Below are 20679 nucleotides of genomic sequence, written 5' to 3'. Positions count from 1 at the left end.
CTAACACTATGCTCCCAAACAAAAAACATTATCCATGTAATATAATAGGAAAAATGAACTTTGTCTGAGAGTGTAGCATACGGTAGTGCCTCTCTAAGTCTATCTCTCCTCCCCTAATGAAATAACATATTTGTCCCTCTATTGTGGGAGGGTAGAGAGACTCAAGGAGCATCAGTGTACATTGTGCTCTCTGGCGGAGAACCACTTCCCAATATAATAGCATGAAGTATGATAATATCTTTGCACCCAAAAGAATTGAAGCATGATAGTATGTAAGGGGAAATGAACACTCTCTGGTTATGCACCCATTGCACCCAAATACAGAGGGTGGCAAAATGATGCTCCCATCCCTTTGAAACCCAAAAAACCCACTCCCTATTTATGTTGACGTGCACCCTCTCATTGGTCTCCAAGGAACATTCTTTTCTAAAGATATAAAAATATGAAGTAATTCTTTGTCTGGGAGCACGGCCTACACCAATGCTCCTTGTATTTATTTTTCTCCTCTACAAAAAAGAAGATAATGATGTTTTTTCATAAGGTGAGGAGAGAGAGACATATGAGAGTGCTAGCATAAGCCTCTTTTTCCCATAATAATATTAGGATAAAATATGGGTTATTAAAAAAAAAAAACAAAAAAAAAAAAAAAAAAAAAAAAAGTGAGAGAGTGAGTAACAAAAATTTCAGTAGAAGAAGGCAGACTGCAGAGGGTTCAAAGAAAGAACACAACTAGAGAAATAAATCAGACTACAGATATAGAGAAAGAAAGAAGCCATGGCGAGGGACAGCTGCCTTGCTCGCGTCACAACAGGCGTGGCTGTCGGTGGTGCTGTTGGTGGCGCTGTTGGTAACTTTCTCTCTCTTTAAAACCCTAATCCTAGTTCCGTTGTTACTTGTGCGTCGTGCGTGCTCTCATCTTGGTTTGGGATTTGGTGCTTCTGGGGTTTTTAGAGTTTGAAGGGAAATAAGATTTTCAACAAATCGATCTAATTATATGATCCTTAGGGTTGTTCATTGGTATGTAGACCAATTGTGGTTCCGTGCTGGTTCTTTTTTTTTTTTTTTTTTTTTTTTTTTTAAGGTTATTGTTTACGATAGTATTATTGCTTTTTGTTGATCATGTGAATGTAATGTAGTCCTCCCTTTTGGTTGACTATAAGTGAGAACTTAGTGGTGTTTCTTGGGTTATTGGTTATCTGATTACGGTGCTTCTTGTTCAGGTGCTGTTTATGGGACTTATGAGGCTATCAGGTATAAGGTATGGGTTCTATTTTTATGATGTCTTCATTATCTCTGTTCTCTGTGCGATGTTTGATGCTTTTATTGGCTGATTGACTTGGCTAACATTTCTTCTTTATATTGGATTTATACCCGTTGCTCTTAGTTGTACCATGATTTCCTTTAATTTTATTTATTTATTTATTTTTTTAATATTATCAGTATTCAATATGAGGAGCCATAGATGGATATCACACAAAATCAAATGGTTTTGTTGTCGTGGATAACTTGAACTCAGGGATATTCAATTGGCTCGTAGATAGCCCAGATATGATGGTAAGAATTCAGAAAGTACTCAAAGAATTACATATCCCAATAAAAAAGCAAAATCAGTTCCTCTGTGGCACTTGGGTAAGTGGAACAACCATCATAATTTACCATGGTTTTATGTGATAGGAAGATTGTGTTTAGGCCATCTTGACTGACTAATTTCCAGATATTTGGTTGAGTTGCATTTCTTAAGGACAAACACATTTTTTAGGCACTAAATGAATCCATTATATATATATATATATTTGTGACCGTACCATTCAAAAAAGGTGTAATAGAATGCATTTTTCCCTAGCTTGTGATATCTTCTGTATTTCATTTGAATTTCAACCCTCTATTGTGCTGGTAGTTCAAAATTAGTGAACTTGCAGTATACTTGAACCCTCAACTATTCTCCTTCATTTTCTACACCACCACCGCTTTTTCAGATTGGTTACCTTCCCCTTTGTCTATTTCCCTCTCACTGTAAAGTTTACAACTCCAGTTTTTTCCCTCTTTTTCTTTACTTCTCCTTCCCCTCTTCTCTTCCTCTAGATTTTTTCCCTTGCCTTTTTCTGCCATTTGCAAACCTATGTATGCATTTTGTTCTCTGCAGCTGGGTTTTCCTCATTACCTCTTCTCTATTTATCTCTTTTTTCTCCAGCCTTTCCCAATTTCAAGCTCCCCCTTCTTCCCCCCTCCTTTTTTCCCCCTCCCCAACCACTCTTAAGAGTACGGAACCTTGCTTTTTGTCTTTGCATTTTTTTTTTCACCCTTTTCTCCCTTATCGTTTTTCTATTGCTGTGAGGTTTGGATTTCTGCCTCCATCTCATGGAATAAACATGAAAGGGACAGAAACCCCGAAGTTTTTCGTTGTCGATAATCTTCATATCCCATTCACTTTTGTAGCTGAATTGATGCACTGACCATAAGCAATTCAAGACCATTTCTGAGACAACATTCTTGTTATCCTTAGAAATTCCAATAGATCAGCTGATGTTCTTGATGGAGGGCCCCTAGGAAAGAAGGGTAAGATCAGAGTAGAGGGGGGAGGAAGGGATTCACACACTTGCATAGAGCACAAATCTAACAAATTCTCATTCAAAAATCAGATCAGTCTAACTAGTCCATCAGTTACAGCCAATATATAATAGGGAAAATAAAGATGTAAACTTAGAAAATCAACTGAAATAACAGCTAACCTAAATTAGGAAGCAAATAATAAATGGAAACAAGCTCTATACCGACTCTAACTCTGACGTTCCTACTATGTGAAATATATTACACAAAATAAACTACTACTAATTACTTCCAACCCTTGTCGGACCTAAACCCTGGGCTGAATCGGTGCTTCTTGGCTCTTTGCTTCCAAAGCCGATCATGTTGGTTCAACCAGGCAATTGGAACAGTGTCTGCATCAACTCTGCTCCTCTGAAAAGAACTCGACTTTGTCGAGTTAGGAAAATGACCGAGACCATCTGAAGGAATACGCTGAATGAGGAACGATCCCACCATCTTCTTGAGCTTAATTTCAGGGAGATCTTTGGTAGGATGAATCTTCATAGTCTTGTTCTCGTGCTTGAATGCATAGGTGTTGGTATAACCACAATGACTTTCTTGTCAAACAACCATGGTTGACTAAGAAGGATATGGCACACCTTCAGAGGGAGGATATCATATTGGATTGTATCCTTAAATCCACCAATAGAATATGTGACTAAACACTTATCTGTGATATTGAGATTAGTGTTGTTCATACAAGTAACCTTGTAAGGATTTGGATGTGGCTCTGTCTTCAATCCCAATTTGTAGAAAGCGTTGTCAGAGACAACGTTAGTGCAATTATCATCTCTAAGATGGAGGGCCGGTAGGATTATGGAATAATCCCAAAACCCTGAGATGAACTCAGAGTTTAAGGGAAGAGATGTGAAAAAAGGTCAAGCTAGTGATAAGAGGAGAGAGGAGGGTTAATTATGGAAAAAAAATTTAAGACTTAAAACTAGCTATGATGTAAGGGAGTGGGAGTAATACTGGAAACTCAAGAATTGATTGTCTTCCACCAAAAAGTATTTTGACTGTGAGGTCTTCTTCCTTCTAGCGAAGAGAACAGCGGTGGAAATCCAGGGACTTGGAGTTCGAATTCAACTTTGGAAAAAAAATCTGCAGCTCGCGACGTCTGGTACTCTAGGAAGGAGATATTCGAATTGCGGCAAGACAAACGAGAGATTCGTGGGAGGGCAGAAAACTAGAAATCAGGTATGTATCCATTTCTCTGTCGCTCGCTCAGTCGCTCTCTTTGCTTCGTCTCTTTCATCTCTCTTTTTCTCTCTCTCTCTCTCTCTCTCTCTCTCTTCATTTATGTTTTTTTCCCTTTTCTTTTGATGGCTCTCGGTCTCTTTGCTTCTTCTCATCACTTTTTTTTTTTTTTTTGTCACTGGAACCTAAGAAGAGGGTTCGGTCGAAGGAGAAAGGGAAAGAAAAAGGGGTGGTAGGGTTACTACGGGAAAGGGTAATGTAGAAGTAGGTTACAAGTGAACTATCCCCAACAGATTATAACCCCAAACAAGACAACTCAAGACTTTAAAACTAACTTTAGAATGACCAGAAATAAACTAGAAGAGCAAGAGAACATAAACCAGAAATAACCCCGCAAAGTACAAGCAAGTCAACTCCCACAAACCAGAAAAAGAAATCAAACCAGAGGAGAGAGAAAGTGATCTGTGCAGGATCCAAGAGAGAGACTTGCAGCTGGACTTGGAGAGCTCTGTTTGAGCTGTACTTCTGGTTGCAGGTAGGGCCCACCAAGGGTACAAAAACCCCAAAGCTGATAAGGTTCCGACGGCTGGTTTATGAGATATGTCCTTTCTTGAAATCTGACCTAGGAGAGAGAAAACAGCCCAAGAACTTCATGGACAACAACCAGTAGCTTCGGATGGACTTCAGGAGAGGATCGAATGGCCCTTTTGGGGAGTAGAACCAGTCCTCACAATGGCCTGCAGAATCAGACCCAAGATAGGGCAGAATTGAAGATTGATTGGTCTTCAATAGGGAAGGGGATAATGCTGATCGATTCTGGGTTTAAGGGACTGTAACAGATCTGAGTTCTGATCTGGTTTCTCCAATAACAGTAGACTGACAGCAAGTAAATTCACAGAAAATAAAGAGGAGGCAAGGGAATGTGGGGGATGGGTGACTAACTTGGTCTGGGCTTCTCACCCACAACTATCCCGACTATTCTAAGCAATTGACTGCAATTTTCTTTATTCAAATATGAGAAATAAGAGTACATAAGCTACTCTATATATAGAGGGTAGATTAGCAGTCATACATAATTAGGAGTTAGACTCCAAGTTGAATTAGACATTACATAATAGGAGTTGGACTCCAAATAGGACTAGACTAGAACCCCAACATGGAGTAGGTAACTACTAGTCATCTACTAAGAGCCTCTAATGGGCTGATTACAATCTATGGGCCCATTGGGCGTTATTAAATTAAATAAGAACTTAAGTACTTAAGTGAAAGTCGATGGGCCCAATGGACCCTTTTTTAATATCACCAAAACCTACACTTAAGTGGGGTGATTGGGGCTTCTTGGGCTGGGCTTCCTCCTGTGATAGCCTAGCCCAAAGTATGGATCTACATCAAAGGGGTTTACCGAAGTGGGTTTTGGATCTTTTTATTTTTTATCTTAGGCTTCTCTGCAGAAGCAAAGAGAAGATTGGGGAGGGAAGATGAGAGATGGAAGGGGAAAGAATGACATGTTTGAGATACCAAGTTGATGGTTGACATCTAAGAAGAAGGGGAAGCTCAGAGTAGCAGGGAGAATGGAAGGGAAATACACACTTTCATAGAGCACAAAACAAATTCTCCATTAAACTATTCAAATCTTCTACCATTGTATGTTGACTACAGACATTATATAGGGAAAATAAAGACATAAAACTGAAATAGAAACTAGTCTAACTGGGAAACAAACCATAAAAGGAAACTAGTGGTTGAGAGTATGGACGATTAGGCTGTGAGGATGACATGTCTGAATCACGTTGAGGTGGAGAATACAGTCGGCAGGTCATGAAGATGCCATAGATGAAGCATTACACTGTGGGATGTTGAATGACTTTTCCTGGGTAGGAGGCTGTTGGTGAACGGAACCAGTACATCAAAGAAAAGTATTTGTAAAAGTTCTCCGATTGTATGGATGTTTCAGACTTTTTTCCACTTGATATGTTACCTATATAACACTTTCCATGGTAGGTAGTCGACTGGGTGCAAGGGTAGCACTAATTTGAGGGTGCAAACCATTGTAGAATTGTGCCACTAATACTACTTCATCCCACTCAAAATCAGATGGAGTGGCAAAATAATAAAATCTAGCAGCATACTCTTCAACGATAAGATTTTCCTGTTCCAGCTATACAAACGTGAGATGCATGTATTGCTTGTGATCAGGAGGAAAAAATCTCCGATTCATGACTTCATGCATTTCAGCCCAAGTAGTCACTAACCCAATGCCTCAGGTTCAGTTTTATTGTTGTTGCTTGACCCACCAGACTTGAGCCGTGCCTTTCAGTTTAGCCTTTGCAAATAAGACCTTTCTAGCCTCGGTCAACCGTACCAACTGAAGAATGTCTTCGAGCTGTGAATCTAGTCAAGGTACAGTTTTGGATTGGTATCTCCATAAGAATCAAGAACATCCAGTCTTGTTGCTCTTTTCGCTCTATAACCATCATGTCGACCAGTTCCATATGGTGGTGGAGGCGGCGGTGGGGTTAACGGATCCTGTGGGGTGATGTAAGAAGAATCTTTGGATTGAATGTGACTCTTTCCCCTATCTACAATCACCAATCAATCAATAGAAACTTGCATAGATTCCATTCTTGTCTGAAGGGAAGTGACAGCGGTAGTGAGGACATCAATTTTTGCATCAGTTTCTCCCTTATAGGAGTTCAGCTATTGGAAAACTTCACTATTGGCTACCATGGTGGAGATAAGAAAGATTACACTCAAATATGATGGTGAAATAGTAAATAAATGGAAGTTTAAAGAACATTGACAAAATGGTTATTAAGTTGAAATTCCAAATAGGGTGGTAAAACCGTAATAGTTGAAGCTCAACTATAAACCAACAATATATCACATATGGGGCAGGGGTATATTTGGAAGTAGGAAAAAGTAGGACAGCTAAGAATAAGATGGCAAGGAAGGGGCAATAATGGAAAATCAAGAAAGTTAAAGGAAGAAAAGAGAAAAGGAATTCTCAGGGATGGGTTTTGAATACCGACAAAATTGTCTTCAACGAAAGAAGTCTCCAAAACCAGAAAACTGCAGAGGTGGTTTCATATGTGGAGTCTACTTTGTCTTGCGAAGGGAGAGCAATGATGCGAGGCAGAAGGGGGACACGTCTCCTACCGGCGGTGAATCAGAGAGAAGAGCCACTCAGCTTCTACCTCTGGAACAGATCCAGCGATGGAAGAAAACAGGTATGTAATCTTTTGGTTTGGTTCTCTATTTCTCTCTCTCTCTCTCTCTCTCTTCCTGTCTTCTTTATTCTGCTGCTTCTTTTTTTGGTATTTTGGTTGCTGCTATTGAAACCCTAGGACGAGGGGACGTTCTGATCAAAATTCACAAGTGTGGGTTGGGGGTTTCAGCAGGTCTTTTTTTTTTTTTTCGGCCACAGCTGCTGTTTTCTGGCAGAAAGTAATGGAGGAGATAGGGATGGGAAGGGAAGGAGGAGGAAGGTTGAGTGGATGAAGGAATTGGATCCTTTGGCTCTACTACCAAGTTGATGGAGAGACCTTACGAAAGAAGAGGAAGATCAGAGTAGCAGGTGGGGAGGAAGGGAATAACAAACTCACACAGAGCACAAATCCAACCAATTCTAATTCAGAAATCAAATCACTGTAACTAATCAGTTACGGCCAATACATAGAAAAAATAAAGACAAAAAATTAGAAACTTAACTGAAATAGAAGCTAACCTAAACTAGGAAGCAAATCATAAAAAGAAACAATCTCTATACCAACTCTAACTCCAATGCTCCTACTATGTGAAATAAAAGACAAAATAAAATACTACTTATTACTTCCAACCCTTGTTGTACCAAAACCCTGGGCTGGACCGGTTCTTCTTGGCTCTTGGCTTTCAAAGCCAGTCTTGCTGGTCCAATCAAGCAAGTGCAGTTGTTGTTTGCATCACTTTTAGTTTCTCTGAACCAATTCTAACAAAAGCAATACCTTTGAGACCAAAAGATTGATTGAGAACAGATTTATCTAGCAACTTTATTGACATAATCCTCATGTGCCTTGCATGTGCTCCGTCTAGATATTACCATAAAGAAAGCCATCTTTGCTCAACTGGAATGCCTAATTTCTCCAATAAGCATATTTATTCCTTAACCCTCCTTCAAATCCTATTCTTGTCCATCGATTCTAGAGACTCTAGGGTAACTAACTGTCCCTACTATTTTGTTTTTTGTTTTTGATTTTTTGATTTTTAATCCGATTCAAGCAACCCTAAATTCTTCCAGCATAAGAGAGTAACTGTATACTCTATCCTTAATTCCTCTAAATCTGTTTTTGTTCGTTCTTTGGTTGTTTCAAGATACTCCTCTACATCCGCAGAATATGAGAATGGGCTTGAAATGATGCACTGGATTACAGAACCCTAGAAAGTTAGATAGGACAATGTATCAAATGCTTGTTTTAGGTGTCCCATCGATATCAAGTCAGCAAGGAGAAATATTTGTTATAAATTTCAATAATTCCCAGCCTCTAATTCCTTTAAATGCTGCACTCATTTTTGAAATTTATATTAGAGCTGATTTTGGGAGTTGCACTGATCAACGACAAGCTCTGTGAATGTCGTTTGTGGTGGTATGGCCATGTTCAAAGGAGGCCTAAGACGCCCCAGTAAGGAGTGATCTGATTCAGATTGAAGGAGCTAAAAGAGTTAGGGGTAGGCCTAAAATGACCATAGACGAAATGGTGAGGAATGACATGCATAGTCTCGGTTTTGTCCCAAGTATGACCATGGATAGAGCCTATTGGAGGGAAGGATCCATGTAGCCGACCCCATGTAGCTATGATTCCCTTTACTTGTTGGGTTGTACCTTTGTCCTCTTACTCTCATCTCTCATCTCTCATCTCTCATCTTTGCATCTCTTTTGTTAGTAACTTTTTTCCTATTTTGTTTTGTATTGATCCTTGTAGCTTACCCCATTAAATTGAGGTAGGGCTGAGATTGTTGTTGTTGTAGAGGCTGGGGATATAAGACAGGCAATGGGGTAAGTATGTTTGTAGTCTGGAGACTACCAAAGTAAGGTTTTGGGTTCATTTAAGGGTATTAGTTTTGTCAGACCCCCCCTCCCCCCACCCCCAAAAAAAAAAAAATGTGAAAAGGATAACGAGGTTGGAAATGGCCTTCAGGTGAGGAAAATCTATAGGAGATCATGATTTTGGATAGCTTGGGTTAGGGGTTGGAATTCTCTTGTGGAACTGAAAAGGATTGAACTTTAGGATACATAGGTTGTCCCGCTTGGGTAAACTTGATTTTCTCTGAAGGTGTGCTGGCTTAAATCCGGAATCTTTTGTCATCGTCTAAGAAGCACACACTGGTTGACAACCATGAGATAGGAATCATAGTATAGTTTGTGATTAAGAATTAGAACAGATGAAAGTAAGTGGTAATGGAAGAGAATAACAAGAAATCTCGGAAAAACAAGGAACAACAAATAATAAAGTGATGCAGGACCTTATTGGAGAATACTTACTGATAGTGGACCTACTTAAAATAGATCAAGTCTGCACATAACAAAGGTGTAGCCTGTCTAGAACTGACTGTATGGGGCTCTAACTGGTCCAAAGAATAGCAAATGAGAGAATTTTCAATTGAAATCCATAGGAACTTAATTATCTATATATCGAATAGATTTATGTAGATTCCCAAAGTAATAATCCAACAGTAGATTACTCAAACCAGCCTATAAATTTGGCTTTACATCCACACAATAACCCAGAGAAATTCAAACCAGAACTTTTTAACCCATCAATCAACTGGAAGAACTATTGTCCTATGATCCAGCAATGATTGAGCGGCACCACCTTTTGCATAACCTCTTATCTGGTGTGAATTGAAGTAATATGTCAATTGATGGCAAACTAGGTGAGGAAGTAGCAATAACTAACACTACTCAAGGGCAACGACCACTGGAGCAGATAAAGAGCTAACAACTAAACTTTATCTTAAAGACAAGCAAATGACAAGCTTAACAGAGTTTGAGATCTCCTTCCCTTTGTCTTTATGTTGGCTTACGTCAAAGTTTTAATAATCAGCATCAGATCATGTTCATCATCTGAGCTATATCGATATTACCAGTCCCAAACTATCTGATGCAGCTTACATCTGAGTGAGACTCGCCAATATTTGGCAATTATCCTTAGGTATTGGCTGAGCAATATTGGTATCACCGGCCCTTGACCTGATCCGTTGTACAGTGCACATGGCTTTGGTAAATTAGATGCTCAACTCCTTTCTAATTCCCTATTACCCGGTAACTATTCCAAATGGCACCTAAATCATGCAAAACCAAAAAGTTTGGACCATCCGTAAGTAGACATATAGATAGATGATGGAAATGGATGGTATGGATCCATAATATGTCTCAAGTAGACGTATTGATGGATGATGGAAATGAACTCATAATATGCCTCTACTTCCTCTGTTTTTAGAGTTATTGCTGGTAATGATTAGGAAAGTTTCCATCTTGTTTTTGTTCTAACTTTACAACATTTTACATTCAACCTGATGGATCTTAAACTTATTTCTCCACTGAGTTGGGGGGAGGAGGAACTCTTATAGAGCTTGCATAAAGTATCAGAACAGATAAATAGTGAACACAAGTGCCATTATAGTTAAATGTCACATGAGTAATATGCTTCAGTAATATGCCCTGGCCCACAATTGGCCAATTCTAAGTTACTGGAATCATGCAGGTCCCTGGACTTATGAAAATTAGGTATGTTGGGCAAACAACACTCGGCAGTGCAGCCATTTTTGGTCTTTTCTTGGGAGCTGGGAGTTTGATACATTGCGGGAAGTCTTACTGAGATCCTTTTGTGTCAAGAAGATTGTCGTCTTTGTGGAGAATAGCCTTTCACAAGACCTGTAGCATAGATCCTTCATTGGAGGATGGTTTTTTGTCATGGAATATAATCTTTTATTTACGATGAATTTTACTGATCTCTTCAGCTTTCTCAGAATTCTGAAGTTTGTATTTGGTTGGATTGTTACCGGGCATGTGTATGGCTTCTTTGAATGTTTTGAATTCAATACTTTCAACTAGTTTGCCTTTTGAGCTCAGATGCAGTTTCTTTGATTGGTAAAGGTGGTGACTTCGGCCAATATTCATTAAGCCTGGATGAGAGAGTTCGTACTCTGTATATATTGATGGTCTTAAGTGATCGCACTTCCTGCCTCACTGGCAATTTATGGATTGCAAGAAAACTTTTAACAAGCAATAATATAATTGATCTAGTCATTAGCATGGTTTCAAGTATCGGTATTGTATCAGCTGTATTGAGACCAATACCGATACTTGATCGATCTGGATCAGTTGTCTGTATCATTTCAGGGTTTAAACAGTAAAAAATATGTTTTTTTTTTGGAAAAAATGAAGGCAAAAGTGACTGATATGTATAGATCCTTACTATCATATTTGTATTGGCCGAGACCAATATTGATATTGATAACTAAATCCTTAGTCAGTCAGTCAGTTGTCACTTCCGTCTTGTGTTTCCTTTCGCATTTGCTATGTATGGTAAAACCTAGCTTCTCAAAATGGCCCTAAATATCTGGCTGTGGCTGCTTCTTCTTCTTTTTATTTTGAAGCAGGTTCATCTATCTCATCACTTAACACCATGGTTTAAAGTATCTCTGATGTTGATATGATATCCTTTGATACGTATCTTAAATTTAGTCAATCGATATGGTGATTGATATCGATGACTTTAATCCTTAATCTTTAACATATCTTAGTGTATCTTCAATACGATATGATACTTTTCGATACATATCTTAAATTCATTTAACTAATATAGTAATCGATGTCTATATTTTAATCCTTGATTATCACAGTGTTCAAGTTGTTAACCATAGCACAACATGCTAAGAACCTATCAAAATCGTGACACCGTGGTTTCCTTAACTTTAAAATATGTAAGATTATTGCATAATATAGAAATGTCGAGAAGTAATTTAAAAGATCTTCGAGACCGTGCCGCATCATGCCACACCAGCATGGTTTAAAGTATCTTCGATATCGATACGATAACCTCCGATACGTATCTTGAATTTAGTTGACCGATACGATACACACTGATACGATACATGAAATTTTTAAAATCCTTTCGTATTGATATATATCCTACGGTACATACCGATATGCATCAATACACTATCGATACGTACTGATATTCTATGGAAAATATAAAATCGAGGTGAAATATACGTTTCGGTATGTATCGATAAGTATCGGTGAGTATTTGTATGTATCGATCGGTACGTATAGATGAGTATCAATACATATTGGTATGTATCGATCAGTACGTATCGGTGAGTATCGGTACGTATCGATTAGTACGTATCGGTGAGTATCAGTACGTATCGATATATACCGATATAGTGCGCTACAGTCATATAATGACCAAGATGGGTATTTTTTCAGAAAACATAATTTTTTGAGGGGTTTTTGTTCCAAAGTTGTTATCAGCCATATTTCTCTCTAACTAAAGTGGAAATCAAGGTTGTGAATAAGGATTTTATATTTATGGGACTACAAACCTTGAATTCTTAGTGCGATACCCTCAATTTAGTGTTTATGCATAATATATGTTATCAATAGTTTTTTTTTAACAAATTTTTTATGCAAAAATGTTTAAAAATGTATTTCATATCCATTTATGTGCGTATCTTTAGCGTATCTCCGATATGATGCGATACCCTCCGATACGTATCTTAATTTTAGTCGACCGATACAGCGACCAATACCGATACTTTAATCCTTGCACACCAGTGTCTTTGGCAAAAGACACGCCAAACCTGTAAAACCAGTTGTCATTGACATTCATACTTATTTTGTACTACCACTAAGGTCTCTTGACCTACGGCTTTGATTTTCACTTCACCCTGGTACCTTGTATCCTGAACCAATACCAACACAAATGAACGGTCGGTTGTGGATAAATAAGAACATCCAACCTGCTTCAACTGTACTATAAGTATTAAAAAAACCCCAGTGAGTTAAGCTATCAACAAAATCTTTATTTTTTTTACCAATTTCAGATATAAGGGAGGGATACGAATGGTAGAACCAGTACATTGACATGTTTTCTCATTGAGTTTGGAGCAATTCAGAGGAGTTAAGTCATCTTATTTTGGATAAAAGTACTATTTCGTGGTCTTAGAGCGTCAGTTCTTATTTTGTCGACATTTATGATCTCGTATCAGTAATCACGTTTTTTCTTAAGCCTACCAACGAAGTGGTCTTGTTTTTAGCACATTTGGCTTATGTATCTGTTGCTGCCAAAAAACCCCGCGAGTTGGTCCTGCATAAGCACAGACGGCGGAGGCCCGGAGCTTTGTCCGGGGTTAGTCTTCTGATGCTCATGTTAGGGTCGGCCGCACAATTTTTCAGTAAGGGAGTAATGGTGAGGGTATGAATGCTTACCTTCTTCCTTCCTGCTGGCCCCCTTATATGGTTCTTCGGGCCTAGGGTTTTTTCTTGTCTTTTCCTCTGTCCTTCTCCCATACGGTCGTCCTTCTTGTGGGGAATATTCCCCTCATGCAAACGACGTGATTGAGCATGATTGAGTCCTTGGAATCCTTATCTGGTGGACGACACGTGTCTCAGGGGCGACACGTGTCCTTTCCCCACCGAGAGATCAATTTGGCTGTATCAGTATCTATGAACAGAAAACAACATATCACCCTCTCTAAATAGATGTAGAAACAATTTTATTCATTATTTGATTTCTTCATTAAAAAAAAAAAAAATCCTCATTTGGTAGACTATGGATGTCGCCTCATAGAAATGTATGAACTTTGAAAAATTGTTGAAATTCAGTTTTTATGATAGGTCCAAACTATTTTCACTTCATGGGTTCCACCCGCTATAGTGCTATATAAAACAACATGGATGGTGCTAACTCTGGGAGGTCTAGGACCCTCAGGTATTGGAGGTATATTTCGAGATTATGATGGAGGTGTTCCTCATAGGCTTTGCTCAGCATGATGGTACAAATTTTTCCTGCTTTTGTTGCGGAGGCATTAGCGGTGCATCAAGCCCTCGCCATTGTAGTTTATAAGGGTTTCCACAATATTATTATCAAAGCCGACTGACATCTAATCATACTTATCTTAGATAGAAAGATCATTCAGGTCTTACGGAGAATTAAACGTATAATTTTTTTTTTTTTTTTGTAGAAAATTATGTTGGATTTATGAGCTTAATTAATTATTTAGGTTGATGAAATGAGTGAGAACCAAGTTGCATGGTAGGGTCCAATCTCAAGTTCAGGGATATGCTTGTTAAAATCATTGTGGTTTAGGGTTTTGTGTGTAGTACAGTATTATAAATACTGGATTTTGGATCACTACAACCATTATTCACTCTTCTATACTTTATCACTAAAGTGAGAGAACCAAAGAGGTGTAAGGGGTTGTAGAAGATCCATAGCCAAGAGAGAAAAAATTGGGAGTGACCAATTCAACATACTAGGTGAAATGTACAAATCAATCATTTATGTTTTAATTTGATACGTGTTCTAATTGTTTGTATGAGAACCAATTAGGGTCTGATGTGAAATCCTAAATAGATCCCTAACAAGTGGTATTAGAGTGACTCATACAGAGCTAGAATCGATAGGTAGAATTTTCATGTTTTATTGATTGTTCAAACCATTAGATAATTAAATTATTGAATAACTAATTTATTATTGTTGATCTTGATTGTTTTGGTTTGGTGTGATTTTGATCGATTTAAAACTCTTATCTTCTTTTCAATTTACAACAGCAACAACAACAACAACAAATCATCGATTTTGGGTGAAAGGTTCAAAGGTCGAAGGCTGGTGAATATTGATCACCCTGAGCGGTGATGGAACCATTGAAACCTGTAAATTTGCCGACCCCACAAGGGATTTTATCCAAATCTTGACTGTCGCTATGGTTTTTTTATTGTTCACGGCCAGAGCCTTTGTCAATGTCGCTGAGAATGACAATAACCCCAAAACCATAAAGTTTCTTTACTTTTCCATAAAGTTTGGCCGTGTTATTCCTTCGTTTTTTGTTTGTGTTTTTCTAGCATATGAAATAGGTGCAGCGGCGGTTGTTTTGGTTTGGAGAGAAAAAGAGAAGAGGCGTAGGGCTACGTGGGTGATGGTGATAGACCCAAGTCTATCAACTTTTCAGTTGAAAATTTTGTAAAATACCAATGGGCTGAGCCCATGGACGTTTCATACTAATATGTTTTCCTTAAAACTAATGGGCTGAGCCCATGAATGCTTCATTTTGATTTGTTTGACTTAAAACTAATGGGCCAAATATTTATTTAAGTAAAATGGGTTCAAGCCCATGGGCATAATGTTAATTGGAATGGATTGAACCAAAACAAATCAAATCAGGCCAAACCAAACCGAATTTCAAAGAACCAAACCAAGATGAATTAAACCAGATTGGGGCGACATAATTGAATTGGTTCAGAGTCGAATCAGCACGAAAACCCGACTCAGTGACCCGTATTTTGGCCCACTTCGGTTTTTCGACGTTGACCGGGAAGTATTAAAAAAAAAAAAAAACTTAAAGACTTGTTGGATTCAGGTTCTTTTTCGATTTTTATTTAAACAACTTTAAATATCATTTTAAGGGCCGTTTTAAGGCCTAATTGAAATCCGTTTTTTGTGTTGGATTCTTTGTTTCGGGCCACATTTAATGATATAATTTCTTATATGACATGTTTCTTTGAAAATTTGTTATATTTGTTTTTAGCCATAAAATCAAGAGTTTTTATTTATTTATTTATTTATTATTATTATTATTAAACTCTTGTGGGCTTGTTCTTTAAACCTTAGTCTGTTTGATGATTTAATAAGGAAGGAATAAAATTGGGTTTCTATCTTTAAAAGTATTTTAAAAGGATGTTATTTGATAATAAGAAGTTTTCAAGTAATGCCTAATAGCTTTTTTAAAAATTTGAACCAATTCAAATTTAGAGTTTCAAACACGGTTCAAGGGAAACAGAACCGTCAGTATCGATTGGTATCAGAATGGTGTCGGCCTTGACCAATCACATGACCATTTCTAAGTTTTAGAACCTTAGTCCCAAGACCTTGTGAATAATAAAATATCACTGATCATCATGATGTCACTTTATCAAGTACTTGGGATGTTATGGATTAATATTTGAATAGCCGAATCAGTGGGATGATGGAATTGTATACTCTAAAATGTTTTAGATGGTTTGATTAATGGGAGGATAAAATTCAACATTTTAGATTGCTTTTAATACAAGATAAAATTGAATAGAATCAAAGTTAATTTCAGAATTGTTCTAGGACCTAGATTTTTGTTTCAGAACTGTCCTGGAACAGTTGTGGTGTTCTGTTTTAGTTTCATATCGGCTTTGAAGTTATTCTCAGTCTTATTTCTTGTCTTGATTTTGTTCTGAAAATATTTTTGTAATAATTTTTAATTCTATAACAACTTTATGCCATATTTTTGTCAATGGTTGTACAAATAACACTTCAAGTGTGTGTTCTCACACATATATTTATGTTTATGGATGCATTAGTTTATTATTACCATGATATTGAAAAGTCATTCAAGAATGACGTAAGTAGAAAATTAATTGCATTTTTTTGTATATCATATTTGGAACAATCTATGATGAATAAATATGTTGAAATTAAACTGGGTGTAAGTTTTTGCACATGATTGACTGCATAATACATTTCTAGATAACCATGAAAGGGTGAAGTGGAATCCACCAAAGTAGTACATCTTATTCTTCTATGATTTTTCCAAGGGTAGCAAAGTAGGTGACATTTACCCAAAGGTGATGTCACTAAAGGTAAAGAATATAATAGTAACTTAAAGGTTTCTAAGCCCAAAGGTGAGGGCATCTTGAAAGTTATTGTTCTTTTTACAGTAAATGTGGATTTGCAAGAGGACCAATGCATTCTTAGCCAAAAGGATAGGAATGTAGTTATGTTATGACTCTTGCATGATTTTTATGTCCTAGTGATACATTTAAATGTATGTTCATGTGTGATATATCTCCAATGGGAAAAACATGATAGAATTGAGTGAAATCCACCAAAGTGGTACATTCAATTCGATTGTGTCTTCCTTAACAATAAGGTGACATTTTGTAAAGGTGATGTCATCAAAGTTTATGAACATTTAATTTAAGTGTGTATTTTTTGACAGTAAAGATGACATTTTTCGAAAAGTGATCTCATAAAAGTTTATGAATAAATATTCACATGTTAGAAAATGACATTAACTTATGAGTTCTTTTGCCCAAAGGTGATTGAATTTATGAATTTTAGTGTTCTTTTCACAGTTAATACAAGAAAATAAGAGGACTAGTGAATCCCTATCCCAAAGGATAAGGATACAGTTTCAGTTATAACTCTTATCCATTGATAAGATATTGGCATGCCTCTTACCAAGGTTTTTTCAGTGGGAGTGTTCAAAGATCATATTTCTAACATGAGTATTATTGAGTTTTTAAAATGCTTGGTTGGTAGGAGCTTTGCTTCTTGTTGACTACTTGTTTATGTTTTGAAACTTTAGCCCGTATGTTTTGGGCACAGTTTGATCAATTACAATTATGTTTTAGCATTTATATTATGCACAATTATTCTATTTATTAGTTGATTTATGTTTTACTTCAACATGTTTTATAGGTAATAATTGTTTCAGTTATAGGAAATATTTTTGTCATAGTTTAAAAGGTAGTACTTGCCATAGTACAAAGATAATATTTTTGCCACAATTTGAAGACAATATTTATCACAGTTTATAGGTAGAAAGCCACAATTAGATATTAACTCCAGATCAAAGGCGATTTACTACAGTAAAGATTAATATAACAGTTAAGGACCTATATGGAATGACAACAGTGTTATTTGATAATATGTTAATATTTTCATGTTAATATCCCACATAGATTCATGTTGAGAAATATACTTATGTTTGTAATGACACCAAGTTTTGTGCCATATATTGAGGTGCTTCTGCTGTTGTTCAATGTGAGTGATTTTTCAATTGAATCATAGTAAGAGTGGTTAATCTAATAAGATTCTATGGCCACACCAATTTAAAAGACATACTTATAATTAATGTAGCCCAAATGAGAGATTGTTAGATTTATGGGCTTAATTAATTATTCGGGTTGATTAAATGGGTGAGAATCAAGTTGCATAAACCGGTTGGGTCCACCCTCAAGTTCAGAAAAATGTTGGCTCAAGCCATTGTGGTTTAGGGTTTTGGGTGCAGGACACTATTATAAATACTGGGTTTTGTGTCCCTAGAGCAATTATTCACTCTTCCCCCACTTTACCACTAAAGTGAGAAAACTAAGGAGGTGTAAGGGGCTATAGAAGATCCATAGCCAAGAGAGGAAAATTAGGGGTGACTAGCATCAATTGTCTTTAGCATACAAGGTGAAAGCTACAAATCAATCATTAATATTTTAATTTGATATCATGTTCTAGTTGTCTGTATGGGAATCAATTAGGGTTGGATGTGAAACCCTAAAAAGATCTAACAAATTAAACATATTATTTAGGATAACTTTTACTTTAGTTAGACTCATTCCCATTGTATAGTTTTGTCTTACCGGTAGGGTAATTAGGCCATGAATGCTTTAGCCTCTTCTGGTGTTCACTATAATCTTTTTTTCTTTATCTAGGAGCGTAAACCTCCTTTTCTTGTTCCCTTCTTATGTAATGATCTTAAGAGGATGTTAGAACTGAAATTTAAGAGAAATAGATGAACTGGTATTCAACTGCTAGAGAGAGACAGAAATCAGAAATTATGAAGAACAGAACAAATGACTTCATTGTTTATTCCCTCTTTACAAGAGATACTTCTAGTGTACAATAATCATTTACTTTGTTATAGAGAAATCAGTCATGGCTAACACCTGTACAATGTGGTCCCAACAACTAATAACAACAATTCAGCATAGCTAACACCTGTACATGTGGTCCCAACAACTAGTAAGAATTTACAGTTATAGCCTTTCGACAATGAACATAATCTTGAAGCCAACCAGGTGGCCTTCTTCTTCTAGCAACCTGTGCCACCTCAACTTGCTCTACTTGTAGTTCAACTAGTTCTTCCACTTGCTATTGATTGATATCAATATTTACTTCAGAGGTTGTAACACTCCCTTCCCGATTAAAAAGGACCTTGTTCTCAAGGTGTAAGTGTGGGTAGAGGGCTTGAAGTTCTTGAAAAATTTCCCAAATAGCATCTTCCAATAATAAACCATCCCACCGCACAAGAACTTGAGGGACGGACTTACCATGGTTCCAAATTTGTCTCTGTCCCACAATTGCTATCAGTAGGATCACCTGTTGATCAGTGGCATTGACATTTGGCAATTGCTGAACATCCGTTGGAGGGTTTGGCCCCTTAAATCTCTTTAATTGAGACATATGAAAAACATGATGAATTCTGGAATGTTTTGGTAGCTATAATTTGTAAGCTACAAGTCCCACCTTTTCCACAACCTGAAACGACCCATAATATCTCTTACTCAACTTCTGAAAAGGCCTTGAAGACACAAATAGTTGTCTATATGGTTGTAGTTTAAGCCATACCCATTCCCTAATCTCAAAACTCAACTCCCTTCTATGCAAGTCTGTAGTCATCTTCATTCTTTGTTGAGTTTTCAACAAATTGCCTTTCAAATGTTGAAGTAGTTGTTCCCTATCACTTAACTCCATATCAATAGCTTCTATAAGAGAAGTTCCTTCCAGATAAAAAGGAATTGAAGGAGGAGGTCTACCATATGACGCCTGAAATGGAGACATGCTAATACTAGTATGATATGTGGTGTTATACCAATATTCTGCCGAAGACAAAAACTTATGCCAACTCTTCGGTTGGTTTGTTGTAAAACACCCCAAGTATTGCTCCACTGTCCTGTTAACTGTAACACCCCAAATCTCACCTCTTTACATTGACTATGAACAAGCAAGAGTGGTAGATTGGAGAAGCCAACACTAGCTTGGCTGGTAGCAGTGGAATGCCAGGAAGGGAAGGATGATTCAACATGTACCTGTGCCTCCTGTCAATAGTGTTGGAAGAGTCAGCAAGCAAAGTGGGCCAGTAGGTGCTTACTAACCCTTAAAATGGACTGGAAGTTATAAAGAGTACAACAGACCCACAGGGGTCAAGTCTAGCTCAACCAGCTAGAAAGTTCTGGACATGACAGGCCTGCTTGACTACCTGTCATGTGAACAGAATGGCCAGAATTGGCTGAAAATGGATCCCACTTTTGGAAATTGGACATGTGGACCTATTCCCATAGGGTTGACATGAGTAAGTGAGTTAATTAGTAAAATCATAAAATTAATTTAATTTCAAAAAATAATTAGTTTTAATTATGTAATTTTGTATATATGTATATATATATATAATTGGGTTTGTGGGGCCATATAAGAGCCACCGACCACATTTCTCACATAACAATACTTGGACAACAAGAGGAAGAAAGAAGAAAGAAGAAGAAGAAGAAGAAAAGAAGAGAAGAGGAGAAGAGAAGAGAGGAAAATCAAAGAAGAAATTCACTTACTTAGAGTGTTGCTAGGAAGATCAACAAATAGGTAAGTAATTCTCACCTATATGAACTTGTAATAAGAAGGATTTTTTTTCAGAAATTAGAAGGGATATGAGCAAGATTCTGTTGTATGGAAGAAATTCTGGAATTTTAGCAATACTCTAACTATATGAAGTCTAATTTCACTATTCTTTGATGGATTAGTTGAAGGACTTTGAAAATCATAAAAATGATTACAAGAACCATGACGACTGGGGTTAGAATGTGAGAATTCTCACTTAAGATCTTGAAACAATGAATTA

The 20679-nt window shown here is 37.1% G+C and overlaps 1 protein-coding gene across 1 annotated transcript; it reads left to right on the top strand.

Annotated features, from left to right (window-relative positions):
• Positions 1-648: 648 nt before the first annotated feature.
• Positions 649-10887, top strand: LOC122065219 (reactive oxygen species modulator 1). Its single transcript, XM_042629033.1, has 3 exons — positions 649-847; positions 1221-1258; positions 10521-10887. The coding sequence occupies exons 1-3, from the start codon at positions 775-777 to the stop codon at positions 10632-10634; spliced, it is 225 nt and encodes a 74-aa protein (XP_042484967.1). The 5' UTR covers positions 649-774; the 3' UTR covers positions 10635-10887.
• The last annotated feature ends 9792 nt before the right edge of the window (positions 10888-20679 follow it).

The sequence above is a fragment of the Macadamia integrifolia genome, unplaced genomic scaffold, assembly GCF_013358625.1.
Source record: "Macadamia integrifolia cultivar HAES 741 unplaced genomic scaffold, SCU_Mint_v3 scaffold1928, whole genome shotgun sequence".
NCBI classification, from domain to species: Eukaryota; Viridiplantae; Streptophyta; class Magnoliopsida; order Proteales; family Proteaceae; genus Macadamia; species Macadamia integrifolia.
This window is presented reverse-complemented; position numbering and strand designations above follow the sequence as displayed.